At 35.0% G+C, this 16,904-nt stretch overlaps 1 protein-coding gene and 1 pseudogene across 2 annotated transcripts in view; both read left to right on the top strand.

The window, feature by feature from the left end:
- The first annotated feature begins 2,002 nt into the window (after window positions 1-2,002).
- On the top strand, window positions 2,003-10,474 carry LOC148981927 (Fc receptor-like protein 5; annotated as a pseudogene). Its single transcript, XR_016155304.1, has 9 exons — window positions 2,003-2,092; window positions 2,569-2,604; window positions 4,235-4,495; window positions 4,940-5,210; window positions 5,285-5,407; window positions 5,517-5,684; window positions 8,022-8,303; window positions 8,523-8,769; window positions 8,823-10,474. The product of XR_016155304.1 is annotated as an Fc receptor-like protein 5 (transcript).
- Window positions 10,475-16,628: 6,154 nt separating this feature from the next.
- The window catches only part of LOC120471919 (Fc receptor-like protein 5), a 57,927-nt gene continuing 57,651 nt past the window's right edge, over window positions 16,629-16,904 (top strand). The window contains exon 1 of the mRNA XM_089129013.1: window positions 16,629-16,686. Coding sequence (XP_088985139.1) covers window positions 16,656-16,686 — 31 coding nt within the window. The 5' untranslated portion in view covers window positions 16,629-16,655. The remainder of the gene's footprint in view (window positions 16,687-16,904) is intronic.

Raw genomic sequence — 16,904 nt, 5'->3', positions numbered from 1 at the left:
AACTTATTGATGTATTGCTATCTGTTTTAGACCATTGTAATACACTGACAACAACTGAGTTACATGAGCAATCACAGCTTATCACAAGTAAATACTTGCATATATAAAGCAATACTTATTTAAAGAAGCTGCATCATTCACACAAATATTAAGCACCATCATGGGACCACACATGAAATTAAAAAAAAAATGCAATAAACATTAATTTAACAACATTAAATGTAACATATAACCCTAATGTACATAACTGATTAGAAATAAAACAATAAAACTATGAGTAATCATAGTTATTTCAACAAAAATACATAAAAAGTGAAGTGAATTGTGGGAATGTCAATTTACGTTTTTTCACTGTAAATAATACAATGATTTGTTCTTTTTCACTTTCAAAAACTGTAAATTTAATGGTATTTTACTGTAAAATTATATCACAGTTATTTACCGTGTATAGTACGGAAAATTTCTGTTTACCAATTAACAGTTTTGCACTGTAGCATTTTTTACAGTATTTTACCGTTAAAATCAAAAAAAGTTTACAGTGTGTAGCCAATCAGAAAGAGAGGTGACGAGGCGCAGAGGAAGCACCGGGAAACAAAGATTTCTGGTAATACTTTAGAATACGGTTCCTTTGTTAATGAATAACTACACAAGAACCGATGAGTAACACAATCTTGACAGTCTAATAACTATCAACTAACAAGAAACTCTGATTAACGAAGTTCGCATGATGAAAGTGGTAGTTCACTATTAACTAATCAATAACTACTATTTTTTAATGCTTCCCAGAGAACTACTGAAAAAGTTTATTAACAATCTAGTAACTACTATTAACTAACAAGAAACACTAATTGATTAATTGGTTAGTAATGCTAATGAAAGTGGTACTTCATACTTTAATGGGAATTACTAATTATTTGGATCCGTATTCTAAAGTGAAGATCATGGGAACTAACTAATGACTCAAGTGTTGTTACTACATGATCTAGTCATGATTTGTGCAACCAAACACAAGTCATTTCAAGCGTTTGGTGAACTTTAGTGTACTTTTAGAACATTTCTTTAGAAGTATGTAGTAACACTTGAGTCATTACTAGTTAGCCTAGTTCCCATCTGTGGATTGTAGTGGATTGAATTGTATGAGCACCTTCTAGTGCTCCAATTTATGATATCCCAGAAACTTTAAAAAATGCTACTACTTCACTTTACATTAATATGAAATATATTTTTACTGAAAGTTTTATAAAACATAATTAAAATAACTAATTTACATTTCCGACAAATGTTACAAGTCCAAAAAAAAGTACATTTATGTCAGGAATATTGTAAACTACAGCAAGTAAAAAAAGGTTGGCTGCCAAAAATATAAATATTGGGAGTTGTCATTACAGGTATTGTTTAAAGACACTTCAAGAAAACATTTATCTGTTATTAGTTTGAAAATATTAAAATAGCAACATAAACCTATTTAATGGCTACTTTGATGTTTAGCATTACAATTCCAGGAGTCTTTACAGTGGACCTTAAATTTACTTTTAATATGTTCTCATGAACCGCTAGAATCTGAGTTTTCACATACATCCGTACGGAAGTCGACACCCTTGTTGTCAGAGGCCTGAAAAGAACAGGAATAGACCGAGATGAGCTCATAGTTGTGGTTTGGTTTGATTTATTTTTTTTTCAGTCTTGTGGAATTTTGTAACTTCTGCTTCTTAACTTATAAAGTTATATGCTAAATGCAAATATTATTATTACAATAAAGATCCCATTTTCCCTTTTCCTTTTTCATTAAACACTCAAAAATATTAAATGTCATATTGGAAAACTGATGCTTTAGTTTGGTACTGAATGAATCCTGACAACATTTCAGTAGGAAACTTGCCTGATATTTTTTGAGAACTCGTTACAAGATTATCAACTTTGTCAAAAGGTTTTTTCTAACACATGAGATGCATTTGTGTGTCTTTAATCAGTCATGTTGTTTCTTAAGATCTGACTGTGTGAATCAGGAAGTCTTCGAGGCTTTAAGTCTGTGTCTTCAACCGTCTGTCATTATTGGTCAGTATGGAGCTCAGTCAACTTCCTCTTGTGCTCTGTGAGTATTATTTCCTCTGTATGTTTCAGTGGAATTGTAAATATGTTATGAATAGGATCAAATTATTTGGTGTTCCTGGATTTTTCTATTCTTTTCATGCTGCTCTCAGAGTTTCAAATCCAGTTCTAGTCCATGATCTAAAGACGAGCTTAAAAGATTAAGTGTTGAATCAGTAATTCAAAATTTAAATCAGTTAAGTAAGTTGAAATGTTTCGTGGTTATAGTTTTGTTGACTTAAATGGAGATATATATATATATAGTCTTAGTCTTAGTCTGCTTCTGTTCTGTTAACTTACAAAAATCATATTCTCATTGTTAATATTTTCTGGACACATATTTTCCTTCGTTAACTATTTTATCCTGAATTATTCTTCATAATTTTCTCTGACTTCATTACTTCTGATTTTTTTTTTTTTACAAACTTACATACAACTTACATACGTAATCGAGACGTTTTTTTCTCTTTGTGTTTTTAGTGCTAATTTGCAAACTCAACTCTGGCCAAATTGAAGGTAATTATATATCAGTTGTGTATTTCATCACATAAGTGATTTTATAATAACTGTTACATATACTGTACCTGTCAAAAGTTATGTATATTATAACTTTTAATAAAATATATATTTTTTTCAAGTCTCTCATGCATTTATTTCATAAAGAAATCAGCAAAACAGCAATATTGTGAAATATTACTACAATTTAAAAACTGCTTTCGATATGAATATTCTGTAAAATGGAAGTTACGCAGTGATCAAAGCTAAAGTTGCAGCATTATTACTCAATTCTTCAGAGTCACATGATTTTTCAGAAATGATTCTGATATAGTATGATGCTCAAGAAAAATGTCTGATTATTATATCAATGTTGAAAGTTACTGCTGCTTAATATTTTTGTGGAAACAAAATCTGTGTTAAAATAAACAAATTCTTAATTTAAAGAAAAGAAAAGAAAAAGAAAATAATTACATTGTTTGAATGGAAACAAAACCATTCAAACATTTGTGGTAATATTAAAAAAGAGAGAAATGAATAGGTTAATGTTTTCAACATTGATAATAATAATCAGAAATGTTTTTTGACCATCAAATCCAGGATGATTTCCTGAAGGATCATGTGACACTGAAGACTGGAGTAATGATGCTGAAAATTCAGCGTTGATCACACACTCTTAGAAAAAGGGGTTCTATATATGTAACTCCAAAGAACATTTAATGCTAAAAAAGGTTCTATAATGAGAAAAAAAAACCCTTTTGGCACAAAAGTTCTTTAAAGGCTATATATTATTCGTTCATATATTATTCTGCAACATTTTGTAGTATGTAATTAAATTATTGTTTATTAAACTGTTGTAGTAACTTAATATCACATTTTAAGCATGGTGATTTTGGAGGATAAAAACTGAAATGGCCCTCTTCGTCTGATATTGATTATACATTTTTTAACCCACATATCTTGAATTTTGTGATCGTTAACATGCATTGCATTTTAGGGGTTCCAAATACGTAGCGCTTTAGAACCTTTTAAGGTTCTATATAGAACCTTTCCTTCTAAGAGGAATAAATTACTTTTTTTTTTAAATAAAATAAAATCAAGTAGAAAATAGTTATTTTACCTTGTAGTAATATTTCATAATATAGTGTTTTACAGTTTTTTCTTTTTTTTATCAAGTAAATGCAGCCTTGGTGAGCAGAGTAGACTTTTGTAAATTTTAATGTTTCCAAACTTTTGACAGGAACTGTAAAAAAGTATTTAATTTTTTTTATTTTATATTTAAGGATTTGTTTACATTCAAATCCTTCAAATTGTTTAAAGTACTCCACAATTTTTTACATATGTTTTTGCATCTTGATTTTTTAAATTATTATTTGCTTATCACAAACGGGTCACATGATTTCCAAACCAAGCATCACAAAGAGTATTTTTTATGTTTGTAACCATCAATTGACACGCTAACGAAGTATTGAACTCTGCGTTGCACTGAGTGAATGTTGACCTCACTGTAATCCTGTAATCACTGCTAGCAGTTATTTCTTTTTTGTCTGTTAAATCAAGATTGATTTACTAGCAAGAGGACAAGATCTGCTGAAAAACTCATGATTTTACTAATTTTATATTTACTTTTTTACCAATGTTATATTAATAGATTTCCCCAAACCGACTCTGACTGTTGAGCCACAGAGTTCAGTGTTCACTGGAGACAGAGTTACTCTGACATGTTCGCTGGATCAGACACTGGGTGGATGGGAGTTTCTCTGGAGTAAAGACTCAAACCCTGAATCTACTGATGCTGCAACTAAAGTAATCGATCGTGTGCAAATCTCTGATGGAGGACAGTACAGATGCAGAGCACGAAGAGAAGGACGTTACACAGATTACAGTGAACCAGTAACAGTGACAATACATGGTGAGTATTTACTCTGAGATATTACTATAATTTCATAAGACACTTAATACGTGACTATAACAGCTATAGAGAACAACACTTCAGTCTAACCTGATTTAACAGTTTGATGGTCATTGTGATTTTGCTGAGTTAACCCTATAGCCATAACTTATCTCCAATACCAGAGAGAAATGATAGGTGAATAACACTGATGTACAAGCACTAAACTGTGTAAACTGAACATATAATAAACTGTAAACTTGTCCCTCAAATCTGATTGGTTGATTTGAATGTTGTTCAGGATCAATAAAGATGTTTATCCAGGAACATGTTATACTTGATGAAAACACATTCACTCTGTTGGTCACTTAAGTAACCATTCCTAGAGGGAAATTAACACCACATTTGATTATTTTATTTAAATTAATCATCACATTATTTTCATTGTTTATTGTTGTTGTGCAGAAATACCAAAATCCAGAGTGACCATTAAACCTGATCAACATGTGTTCAGAGGAGAGACGGTCACTCTCAGATGTGACATTGATGCTGAAGGAGTCTAGCTGGATGTACAACTGGTATAAAGAAGGTTCATTCATGGATTCCAGTAAACTACAGGAACACACTATCAGGTCTGTCTCTGAGTCTGACGCAGGGAAATACTCCTGTAATATAATAGAGACTGACGGATCAGGCATTTCACGACTGAGTGATGAAGTCACACTGACAGTATCGGGTGAGTTTGATCATCTCTTCATAAACACACACACAAGTTTAACATGTTATTAATGAGTGATGTCTGTATTTCAGATCCCAGAACAGTGTTAAGTGTTTCTCCTCAGACGTGGTTGACTGAAGGAGATCCAGTGACTCTGAACTGTGAGGTTAACGGCTCTTCTACAGGCTGGACATTCAGCTGGTTCACTGCATCAGGTATTATAATGTCCTCCATGTGATATCATATACATTTACTGGTTTTATCAAAAACATTATTAAAGGTCATTTCCTTTAGTGATCATCTGCATATTCTCATTTAACACAGACACGAGTGTTCACAATGAGCCGCTCTCAGACAGCAGAAGAGGAGCTGGAGGAAAATACACTGTCAGTTCTGTTGCTGTAAATCACACAGGAGTTTATATGTGCAGAGCAGAGAGAGGAAAACCAGTCTATATAATACAAAGCAGCACACAACCACTGTGGGTCACTGGTGAGTTCACACTATAGTTGAAATAATATCTTCATCTCTAATAACAACGTGATCTCATGAGAATACGTATGTATTTGTACGTAAAGTGTCGTTCTATCATACATACATATAATTACGTTTTATATTCAAATAAACGTATAATACTGACGTATTTACAATTTATTTACTGACGTATTTAAAACGTAAAATATTTATACGTATTTATAGCACAAAAACGTAAATTATTTACGTGTGAACAAAGCCACCGACGTACATGTTTGTACGTATCACAATTTATGCATATTAATATCGTAGCATAATGTTTTGACTCTATTGCATTTCACTGTCTTATTAATGAAGTTTTCGGTCGCATTTATTGATATAATACTCATAAATATTAACATTTTGCTCGTTTCGCCTGCATGGTGTTAAACAATACACTATAAAACCTTAAAAATACATTCTTTAACGTTACTCGTTTAACCATTTTGTAATATAGTTTATTTACCTTGAGATAAAGCGTTTTCTCCTAGTATAAAACACAACAAAAATTCACAAAAGACATCAATTTTATTAGTTTGATGTAATCCAAATCTTTAGAATCCATAGTTGTTTGCAAGAAACAACTCCTAATTCACCTTTGGCTAAGCCACGCCCTAGAATGTAGATTGACCAATCACAGCCCAGCCAAGAACGAGCTCCCACAGAGGTCCGACAGTTTTTCACAGCGCTCCCTTGACTTTCAACACAGGCGTCTCTTTTTGGTCTCGGCAGGCTTTTACCGTCGTAGTTTTATCAAAAATATGGTTAAACGTTGTGCCTCGGACATTTGTAACACAGATACCCGTTTCCCAGAGAGGTTGGTGTCCGTTTTTTCCCAAAACCGAAGACAAATCCTGACAAGTGTCGTCTTTGTATTAAACTGTGTGGACGTCCTCAGTCAGCTAAACCCCCTTAAAGACCAACAAGCACATGTTTTTTACTTCTAACATTACTGTGGGAGTGAAGTTATACTAGTCAAACCGTTTTATAATGTTTTAGGTTATGATTTCGGTTCTCATACCGGTTGTTGATACGCTAGCACACGCTGCTAATAAATACAACACTATATACTCGTGTAACGTTAGTCCGTTTGCTTTGTAATAACGATTATAGAAGTGAATAGAGACCTACCCAGCTTGCATGAACAGTGTTGCTCCCTGATATTGTTAGTCCCAGCCTCCGTCTCCATTAGTAGGATCTGCGGTGGTTCATTTTTTTTTACTGTGAGCAGTAACGTTATGATTTTGCCTCTATTTTGGATGCCTTGTTTGTTTCTTGCGTTTCACCTGTGTGTCTTGAATATAGCCTTCAAACGCATATTGCAGCCCCTTTTGCCTACTTCTATCGGACACTTTATTTGCTGCTTTATAAAAGTTTGATAACATTTCAGCAGGAAGAGCTGTCACAGCATAAGCCATGCAGAGCACAGATGAAGTTTGACGGATGTAGCAACAGTAACTAAGGGGGGCGGGGCTTAGCCAAAGGTGAATTCAGCCTCTTATCCAGTCGTGATCGTCTCCATTCTCAGCAGCAACCGTACATGTCAAATCCCGCGCTGGTGATGAATTCAAATTCAAAAATTGCACCCTTGAGGCGTTACGTCGTGTTTTACGGCACGTTCATTGGCTCTTCCCTGATTAACATTTTAATTGATTATTAATTTAATTTCTGCTCTGTACTTCATACAAAACTATTACAATACTGCCAGAGAAGACTGAGACTGCAATGCTTCATCATGTGAACGGCTTTTGGTATCGGTTTTGACATTTTCGCAATAAATACATTATTGTGATTATACTTGTCTGTTAGTTAAGTTTTTCTTCATAATTGTAGTTTGTTACGTTGTTTTAAGGAATTGTTAGGGGTAGGTTTGGGGGTAGGAGTAGGATTGGTGGCTCAAAATATATTCTAATGCTAAAATATTAATAAAACTGCCATTTCCCAACACATCTGTCCATTATGTTTTATCATGTTTTATATTATATATAAATGTATGTTTAGGGTATGTTTAGGTTTGGGATTAGGGTTATGGGATCTTACATTTATCTATAAAATGGTAAAAAGGGAAATTATACAGATATCTTTATGATATAGAATATACGTAAATAGTTAACGTTTTGTAGCTGTAAAAACGTAATAATGTTACGTTTAAATGTTGCAGATACGTCTATATTATACGTTTCAGCATCTATCCAAACGTACTAAAAAGTACGTTTTCTATCTTTGCAAAAACGTAAAATACCTAAGTATTAACAATGAGACCAGGCTGCTAATGAAGACAATTTCCTAATTGTCTCTGTAATGATATCTTGTCAGGTGTTTCTCCTCCAGTGTCTCTGATCATCAGTCCCAGCAGAACTCAACACTTCACATCCGACTCTCTCTCTCTGAGCTGTGAGGACCAGAGTAACTCTGATGGATGGACAGTGAGGAGATACACAGAGAGTTTAGGGCTGGAAGATTGTTCATTATTACTGTGGGGATCACAAACAGGATCTACATGTACAATCAGATCCACCAGCACATCAGACACTGCAGTTTACTGGTGTCAGTCTAAATCTGGAGAGAAATATCATCCTGTTAATATCACTGTACACTGTGAGTCTGTGTTTCTGGATTTATTTATTTCACTGACAGTTTATAATCAATGCATAAAGCAGGATGATTTAACAATATACTAATGTAAGCAGCCAGATCATTATAACAATACACTAAATACACTCAGAAACCAGTGCGCAGTGGAAAACTGGAAAGATGTCTTGTTTTTATTATGTTACCATTTTGTTGATGTATTGCATGTTTCCTCTATTTCTGAAGCTGGTGTGATTCTGGAGAGTCCTGTTCATCCTGTGACTGAAGGAGATAATCTGACTCTACGCTGTTTAAATAAATATACATCCCCATCAAACCTCAGATCTGATTTCTATAAAGATGAATCACTCGTCCAGAGTCAAACTATAGAGATGATCATCCCGACTGTCTCAAAGTCACATGAGGGTTTCTACTACTGCAAACACCAGAGAGGAGAGTCGCTCAAGAGCTGGATCTCAGTCAGAGGTGAGAGGTCATGAAACTGTGAACTGATTTATTTCTTCATATGCCGTCGTTCAGATATAGTTCATGATAAAGTGCTCGTGTGTCTCTTTCAGAATCTCATATCTCTGTCCTCAAAATACTCACTTCTGTTCTGGCAGCTTGTCCATATCTGCTGGCGACAGTCGTGCTGATTTACAAATGCTGCAGAATGAGAGAGAAAACACCCCAGTGATTTATTACAAGTCATTGCTATCATTAAACGCAATTGGTTCAATTAATATACTTAACCCCTTAACTGTCACCGTCCCGGTACCAGGACACCTAACTTTACTTCACTATATTTCTATTAAATCTTAATCTAATTATGACAAATTATATATTGTTGGAAAGGTCTAAGACTTCTAAATAAATATTCTACCCCTGTTTTGTGTTACAAATTATGTAGGAAGAGTAATTGATGAATTTATGACAAGAGTGCACCTAAAAAAATCTGCTTCATAACAGGAGATCTGACCTATGTCACACCCACTTTTGACCTTTGTCACATGCACCCGCTTTTAATCATTGAAACTTCTGTTTTTATGCTAAAAGTTCACAACAAAACATAATCTAGTATTTTTCAATAAAAATACAAATATATAATGTAATATTATCCTCTAAAAATTATAATATATTATCCTCTAAAATATAATATAATTTTATTATCGCCTTTTTTATTATATCACATATTTTAGTAGTTATCATAAATTAGGTATCATTTGAAAGCTTATAAACTCAGAATTCATCCTGTGAACACCGTTTTATAGTTGAACATTGCGTTACCATAGAAACTGTACTTATTTTATCAGGTTCCTCCCCTTTTGGGCATCATTATATTCATAATTTATTATCAAAACCTTTTCTAATCTTGACAAAACACATATTGTCAGAAAGGTCTGAGTCTCAAAGTTCCAAATTTTGTGACAAAATTGATATTTGGACAGAAATTTATTAATTTGTTAAGGCAGAATATATACAACTAAATTCAATGGAATTCAATGGCACCCGGTGGCTATTTTTGGTACTACGTCTAAACAAAATCTCATGGGAACTTCAATTTTTGTGATATCAACTTCAAATTTGGAACATAACTTGGTTAGATTTATGGCTTTGATTTTATAGTAATTTTAGAGTAAAAATATTTTGTAAAATATATATTTTAAATAAAATAAAAAAATATATAATACAGTATATTTGATTTACTGTGAATTTAAACTTCCATAACTTTTTCATACTGTCATTTTTTAAAGTGTTGAAGAAAGAAGAAAGGGTACATTTTGATTTAATGTTGGCTTAAACAAGGTTTGGTTTTTCTGTTTTTGACCAATAAACTATTATTGTTAATGTGGATCAGACCTTCACTAAGCTTTAGCATCGCTAGTACATCCCCGTCCTCTCAGATTCATTCCCACAATCCCATTGGCCAAATAATTAAAATGATTAAAATTTAATTAAAATGCCTCTCTCAAGTCTGTCATGTTGTTCTGCTTTATGTAACGCTGTGCAATTCTTTACCATTTAAGGCTTGTGTGATATTTTCCTGATTCTCATTATAACCGCATGAACACACTGTCATTTGTATATGTATATGTGCACATATTCCTTATTTTAGTCTCCTGACTTGTATTACTGCAGTATTGCATAATTTTATTTGTTTTCTTTTCTTAATAAAGAAACAAAGTCTTTTTGAAATATTCTGGATCTGATGCTTTGTCTCACAGTATAACAAATAAAAACAGAAGAATCGTGAATCAAGTTTTAATCTCTCAATATTGGACTTTTCCACATAAAACTCCTTCAATCTACAGAAATGATTACATTTATGGAGAGAATAATAATATAATTTTAAACAATTCTTGAACATGCTATTTTTTGTGGAGATGAATTGACACATAATTATTTGTACACATCCTGTGGTTCTGGAAGAAATCTAAAAATCAGCTAAAAATCACAAATAAAAGCTAAAAATCCAGTGAGTTACAGATGCAGAAAAAAGTTTTACAACCACACACACATCTCCCCCTACCTCAATAATGAGACAACCCAAATTACTCTGTTTGTGCCAAGCAAGAAAAAGGATCTGAATGTTATTGAACAAGGTATTATAATTCCTTATATTTTAGGATTTAGGTTTTTATCTTGATAGTAGCCATAAAGGCATAGTTCACCCTAAAATGAAAATTATGTCATCATTTACTCACCCTCAAGTTGTTCCAAACTCACAAGACCTTCATTTACCTTGGGGATACAAATTAATATGTGTTTACTAAATTATGAGTGATTTCTGTCCCTCCGTTGACAGCTATGCAACTCCTTTGATGCTTCAAAAGATCAACATTCCCATCCCAAGACGTCATCTAACCGACGCTTTTGACCATACGTCAACATCCGACGCTTTAGGGCACCCTTTAACGTCAGTTAGCTGACGCGGGTACACTGAAAAAAATGATTTTTTTGGTAAGGTAAATACTACTGAAAAAACCCCCCAATGTAATTTACAAGAAAAATTGAGTTCAGGCAAGAATTAAAAAAAAAAAAACTAAGTGAACTCCATATCAGTACTTCGTTCAAGCGAGTAGAAATGAAAGCATAAATATGAACTCAATAAAATAAAGTTCTGATACTGGGGTTCCCATCATGCACTGGACCTTGAATAATTAATGAGGCTCATTTTTCACTGGTTTCCAGCTGTATTTACACTGTTTTATCATTGCTTTTGTTGTCAGGATTAGTAACTTGCCATTTTGTGACATTTTGAGGAAATTTTCTGCTCAAAATGACACATTCAAACACAAAAACGATCCATCAAATGTTACCGCCATTGTGTATTGTCTACCAAGTAGTGATGTCTTTGCATTCACATCATGTGTTTAACATGACATGATGGAGTATAAATTACTTAGATAGGCTAAGTAAAACACATACTATAAATGACTGGTTTAATTCAATAAAATTGTTTGAGTGAAATGCAGTGGTGGAAAGTAACTAATTACAAATACTTTCGTTACAGTACTTGAGTAGATTTTTTCATTTTTTCTACTTTCTTGAGTATAATTAAATTGTGGTACTTTTACTCTTACTTGAGTAAAATAAAAATAAAGTATTCAACTTCTCTACATTTATATTTCATAAAAAGTACAAAGTACTTTGACAAAGGTGCCGACCTATTTTTTACAGTCTATGGTGCCGACGGAGCGCAAGCTGACATTTGACAGACACATTTCAAAACCACTGCGGTGGAGCCCTGCGCTTCAGCCAATAACAAACATATCTGAAGCATCTCAGCCAATAACAGACAGGTCTGACTCGGTTGCAAAACCAATCAAAACCTCCAGTTCGGCTGGGGGGCGGGGCTTCAAACCGCGCTTTGACATTCAATCACTGGCGCTCGTGTTTGAATCAGTAGCTCTAACGTTTCAATTTTTCAGTGAGTATTCTGCTCGTATTTAATTATGGCAACTACTGAAATGGGTCACACCATTGATAATACCAGAACACTGAGCAGTTGTTGAAGTAAATAAAAAAGCTCGGCTCATAACATGGACTCGGTTTGCAATGGACGGAGCAAGAATGTAAGTGTCTAAAATACATGCACACAGTTCAATTAATGGTAAAGCTCTCCCTGTTTAACAATACATTTAAACTAAATATACGAAGCAAACTTTGTACAAAGCTGAAAAAACAGTGAAATAAGATCGCATGATTAATCTGTCAATGTAAAAGTGTAGTTCGTTCCTATAACAACAGTGGTGGGCTCCCAGCACATTTTCGGTTGGCTACAATGAAAAAATATAATTTCATTTAACATGTTAACCATACCCCACTTAATTTGCTTATTATTTTTTTTTTACTGGGAATTTTTTATTCATACTGTTTTATTGTTTTTCTTACCTTTTTTATCAGACCTCTCAATTAACCTTCTTTGCTTTCAATTATGAATGATTCAAATCAAAACATTCAAATGATCATACCTACACTTACTTTTCAAAATTAGTAATAAAAAAATTGCTCTTGACAACAGAGGAAGCTAGTCTATATGTGGAGCACTTTTATCATGGATGGATGCACTTTTTTTGGGCTTCAAATTTTCTTCAGTCATTCACTGCCATTATAAAGTTTGGAAGAGCCAGGCCATTTTTTAATATAACTATGATTGTATTCGACTGAAAGTACTTCTATGCATCAGTACTGGGCCTTCAGTATGAATGAAACAGATGACATGAGAGTGTTTAGCGCTCCATTTCGCTATATCTCACCATTTTGGGTAAAAATAGAAAAATACTATAGTACTTTGTAACGCAATTACTTGAGTAGTTTTTAAGCAAACTACTTATTTACTCTTACTTGAGTCATATTATATTTCAGTACTTCTACTTGTACTCAAGTAAATTTTTACTTCAGTAGCACTTTTACTTAAGTACAATTTGTCAGTACTCTTTCCACCACTGGTGAAATGTAATGCAAAGGAAATTACAACTAAATCGATATTGATCAACCTATTACTAGCCAAGTTACTTACATTCTTTGTTACTTTCACTTAACTAGTAAAGTTTACTTTATTCCATATTCCAAGTACATTTTAACTTAAGATTTCTAATTAAAGCTACTGATAAATATGTTTATGTTTTTACTTGGCAAATCTTTGTAAATTTACTAGCATTTTCTGAGAGGAAAAAGTTGCCTAGCTTTTTTCAAGTAAATCCTACTCCACATTTTTTTCAGTGGTTTAGGTCTGGGGTAGGGATAGGGTTAGATAGCGTCATCTAACTGACGTTCAAGGGTGTCCTAAAGCGTCGGATGTTGACGTATACGGTCAAAAGCGTCGGTTAGATGACGTCTTGAAAAGGTTCATAAAGAGATCATAAAACTAATCCATAAGTTGTGTATAAACAATGACAACTGTTTTTACACAAAAATGAAGATATTTTTGATTAAATCTGAGAGTCTTCTGTTCCTCCATTGACGGCCCATATAGTACAGAGTACCAGTAGAGCGTGGCCTATATAGTACAGCAGCCTACATCCCAAGTGTCATAATGTGGTTTTTAGGGATGTCCCGATACCACCTTTTCACTTCCGATACCGATACCGATGCCGCACCTTTGGCTTTTGCCGATACCGATATTAGTCCGATATTTTTTTTTTCGTGGTCCGACGTGCCGTATACGGCCCACAGGGTGGTTTATAGGTTTAACTTTGTGAAAGACAAAACAAAACAAACACAAAAGTAAACATAATACATATCTTTGGAAAGCTGAGAAACTCGTGATTCGAACGACGTAAACCATTTTAAGATACAATCAACACAGCGGGCACAATCTGTCTCTTTGTCAGACCACCAACAGCCAAAACAAACCAACACAAACTGGAAGAAACTCACCAATTAGCCATCTGTTAGTCCACATTCCAACAAAAATGGTTTGGTTTCACTGTAAAGCGTCCATACAATCCAATTTGAAGAAGTTTTTAGTCCAAAACAATATGAATAAACATCCATGGAATGTAAATAGTAGCATTTCGCGTTAGCCGACAGCGCTATCACAACTTCGACGCACTAATGCTACGTTCACACCGGACGCGAATAGGGCGTCAGGCGCGAATGATTTCAATGTTAAGTCAATGCAAGAAAAATTCCTGCGGCGCGGAAGACGCGAATACGCCTCATTCGCGCGTCAAGTTGGCGCGAATGGCGCGAATTGAGCGTTGTGCATTCACGCGTTTGACGCGAATTCGCGTCTGCCGCCCGAGTTGAAAAATCTGAACTTTGGCGTGAATTCGCGCCGCGTTAACCAATCAGGAGCCTAGCTGCTTGCTCACGTGGTGAAGTGTCTGGATGCTTCAATAAATTATTTTGTTAATATGACTAAATGCATGGTGGGATTATGCACAACAAAGCAAATGTTTCATCACTTAAAACATTATTTCTATATGGAGACATGTTCATTTTGTATTGAATGTTATTCATTCCATATCTAGAAATAGTATTATGTTGTAAAGACAATCAACATATGTGCATAAATTCGTGTCTGGACGTGAGAGAGAGAGAAAAAATCACAGGACAGGTTAATAACTTTTGAAGGCTGGCTCTATTTATTATCAAAACAAAAATAAATGACAGCTAGATTAGATGGATGAGGGGCCGGGCGAGGGTGATCCTCGCTCAGATGCGGGACAACAGGTCATCAAACTGGGCGCGTGACAGGCGAAAGTACCGCTGACAGCGGCCGTCATCCAGCGCAGCTCCTGGAGCGAGCAAATGGTGAAACTCGCCAAACGGTTCGGCTCCGAAGGGTCCGGTGGACACAAATATACGGCGACGATGATCCCCACGCCGCTGTTCTGCTATCCAGAGTAAATACAGAGCGGTAACTCTCTTGATGAATGCTCGGTCGACATAAAAACAATGACCGCCAACGGATTTTGATTCTGACGCGCGTAAATTTCGCTTCAAACTTTACGCGCGCCAGTTTCGCTCTTGACACGCGAATTAACACTAGTGGTCAAGCGTCAAACTAGACGCGTCAGGCGCGAATTTGACGCGCGATTCGCGTCCGGTGTGAACGTAGCACAACACTATTGATCCGTCTAACTTCAGTTGAAACGTAAACACATTAGAGAAAAAAGAATGTCAAAATGGCCGCTGACCCATGAACTATTGATTGACAGGTCATTTTAGCCAATCGGCGAGTGTTAGGGGTGTCTTCTAAACTCCAACAGCCAACGAGCGTGCCTGGTGAAGGTACCTACCTCTCTTTGAGTGACAGTTTATCTATCCAGTTGCAATAGAGAATGAAATGACGCTATTTTCTGATAGCCAATGAATTTCTGAAAAGACTGAAATGCAGCTTTTGTGGGTGGAATCATCCGATTACATTAGAATCCGTGCACAAAGCGAGAGTGATTCTCTGCGCACGTGTGCGTAAACACAACAATCATCACGTGACAGGCTGCGCCGCTAAACTGGATATCGCTCATATTTTTTTCTCCCCTCCGATCTCCGATCTAGCGTTCTGGGCCGGTATCGGCGCGATACCGATGCTGTGGATCGGATCGGGACATCCCTAGTGGTTTTGTGTCTTGTCTTTTTGTTATCAGTGGTTCCCTGTCTATTGATTGTTGCAGGTGATTCTTATTTATCACGCCCCCTTGTTACCTTTCCTAGCTCGTTTGTGCCTGATTATTTAAGCCCTGTGTTTCAGCGTTGTCTTTGTGAGTTCTTGTTTAATGTCGTCTGGTTGATGTTGGTTGTTCCCGAGTCGAATCTGTTTAAGTTTGTAGTCTGTTAAATAAAGCGTGTGCTGCACTTGGATCCAGTTGCCTCAACCGCACCACCACCGTTACACCAAGGTGCGAGTTTGGTCTTTTATATCACTGTATTAGTCCATTTAGTCCACCATGGGCAGTAAGATAAGAATTGCATTTCTTTATTTCAAAACATTTTGACACAATTGTTATTTTAATCGTTCATCCCTTAAGAGGAACAGGCATAAAAACGATTTGCTCATGGTTTGGTTTGATCTTTTTCAGCTCTGTGGAGTTTAGTGACTTCCGCTTCTTAACTTAAAGTTATAAATGCAAATATTACAATAAAGATCCGTATTGTTTCTTTTTCATTTTACAATGAACACAAAAATATTCATTCTCACACTGGAAAACGGATGCTCTTTGGTTTGGCACTGAATGAATCCTGACAACATTTCAGAAATTTGCCGGATATTTTTGTAACTTGTTACAAGATTATCAACTTTATTAAACGTTTTTTTTTTGTAACACATGAGGTGCATTTGTGTCTTTAATCAGTCATGTTGTTCCTAAAGATCTGACTGTTTGTATCAGGAAGTCTTGAGGCTTTAACCATCTGTCATTATTGGTCAGTATGGAGCTCAGTCAACTTCGTCTTGTGCTCTGTGAGTATTATTTCCTCTGTATGTTACAGAAGATGGTCATTGCTGTTATATTATGAATGGGTTTGAACTAGGGGTGTAACGATTCACTCGTTTTCTCGATGCATCTATTATAAATCCTGACGATGCATATGCATCGATCCTGATGTATTTTGAATCTTGAATCGTTTATTTACGTGAATAATCCATTTAAAAGGCTAAGAATCGAATTAATCGCGATT

Source organism: Pimephales promelas, chromosome 3 (assembly GCF_988280905.1).
Source record: "Pimephales promelas chromosome 3, fPimPro1.hap1.1, whole genome shotgun sequence".
NCBI lineage: Eukaryota > Metazoa > Chordata > Actinopteri > Cypriniformes > Leuciscidae > Pimephales > Pimephales promelas.
Note: the sequence above shows the minus strand (reverse complement) of the source record. Positions and strands in the feature narration are given on the sequence as shown.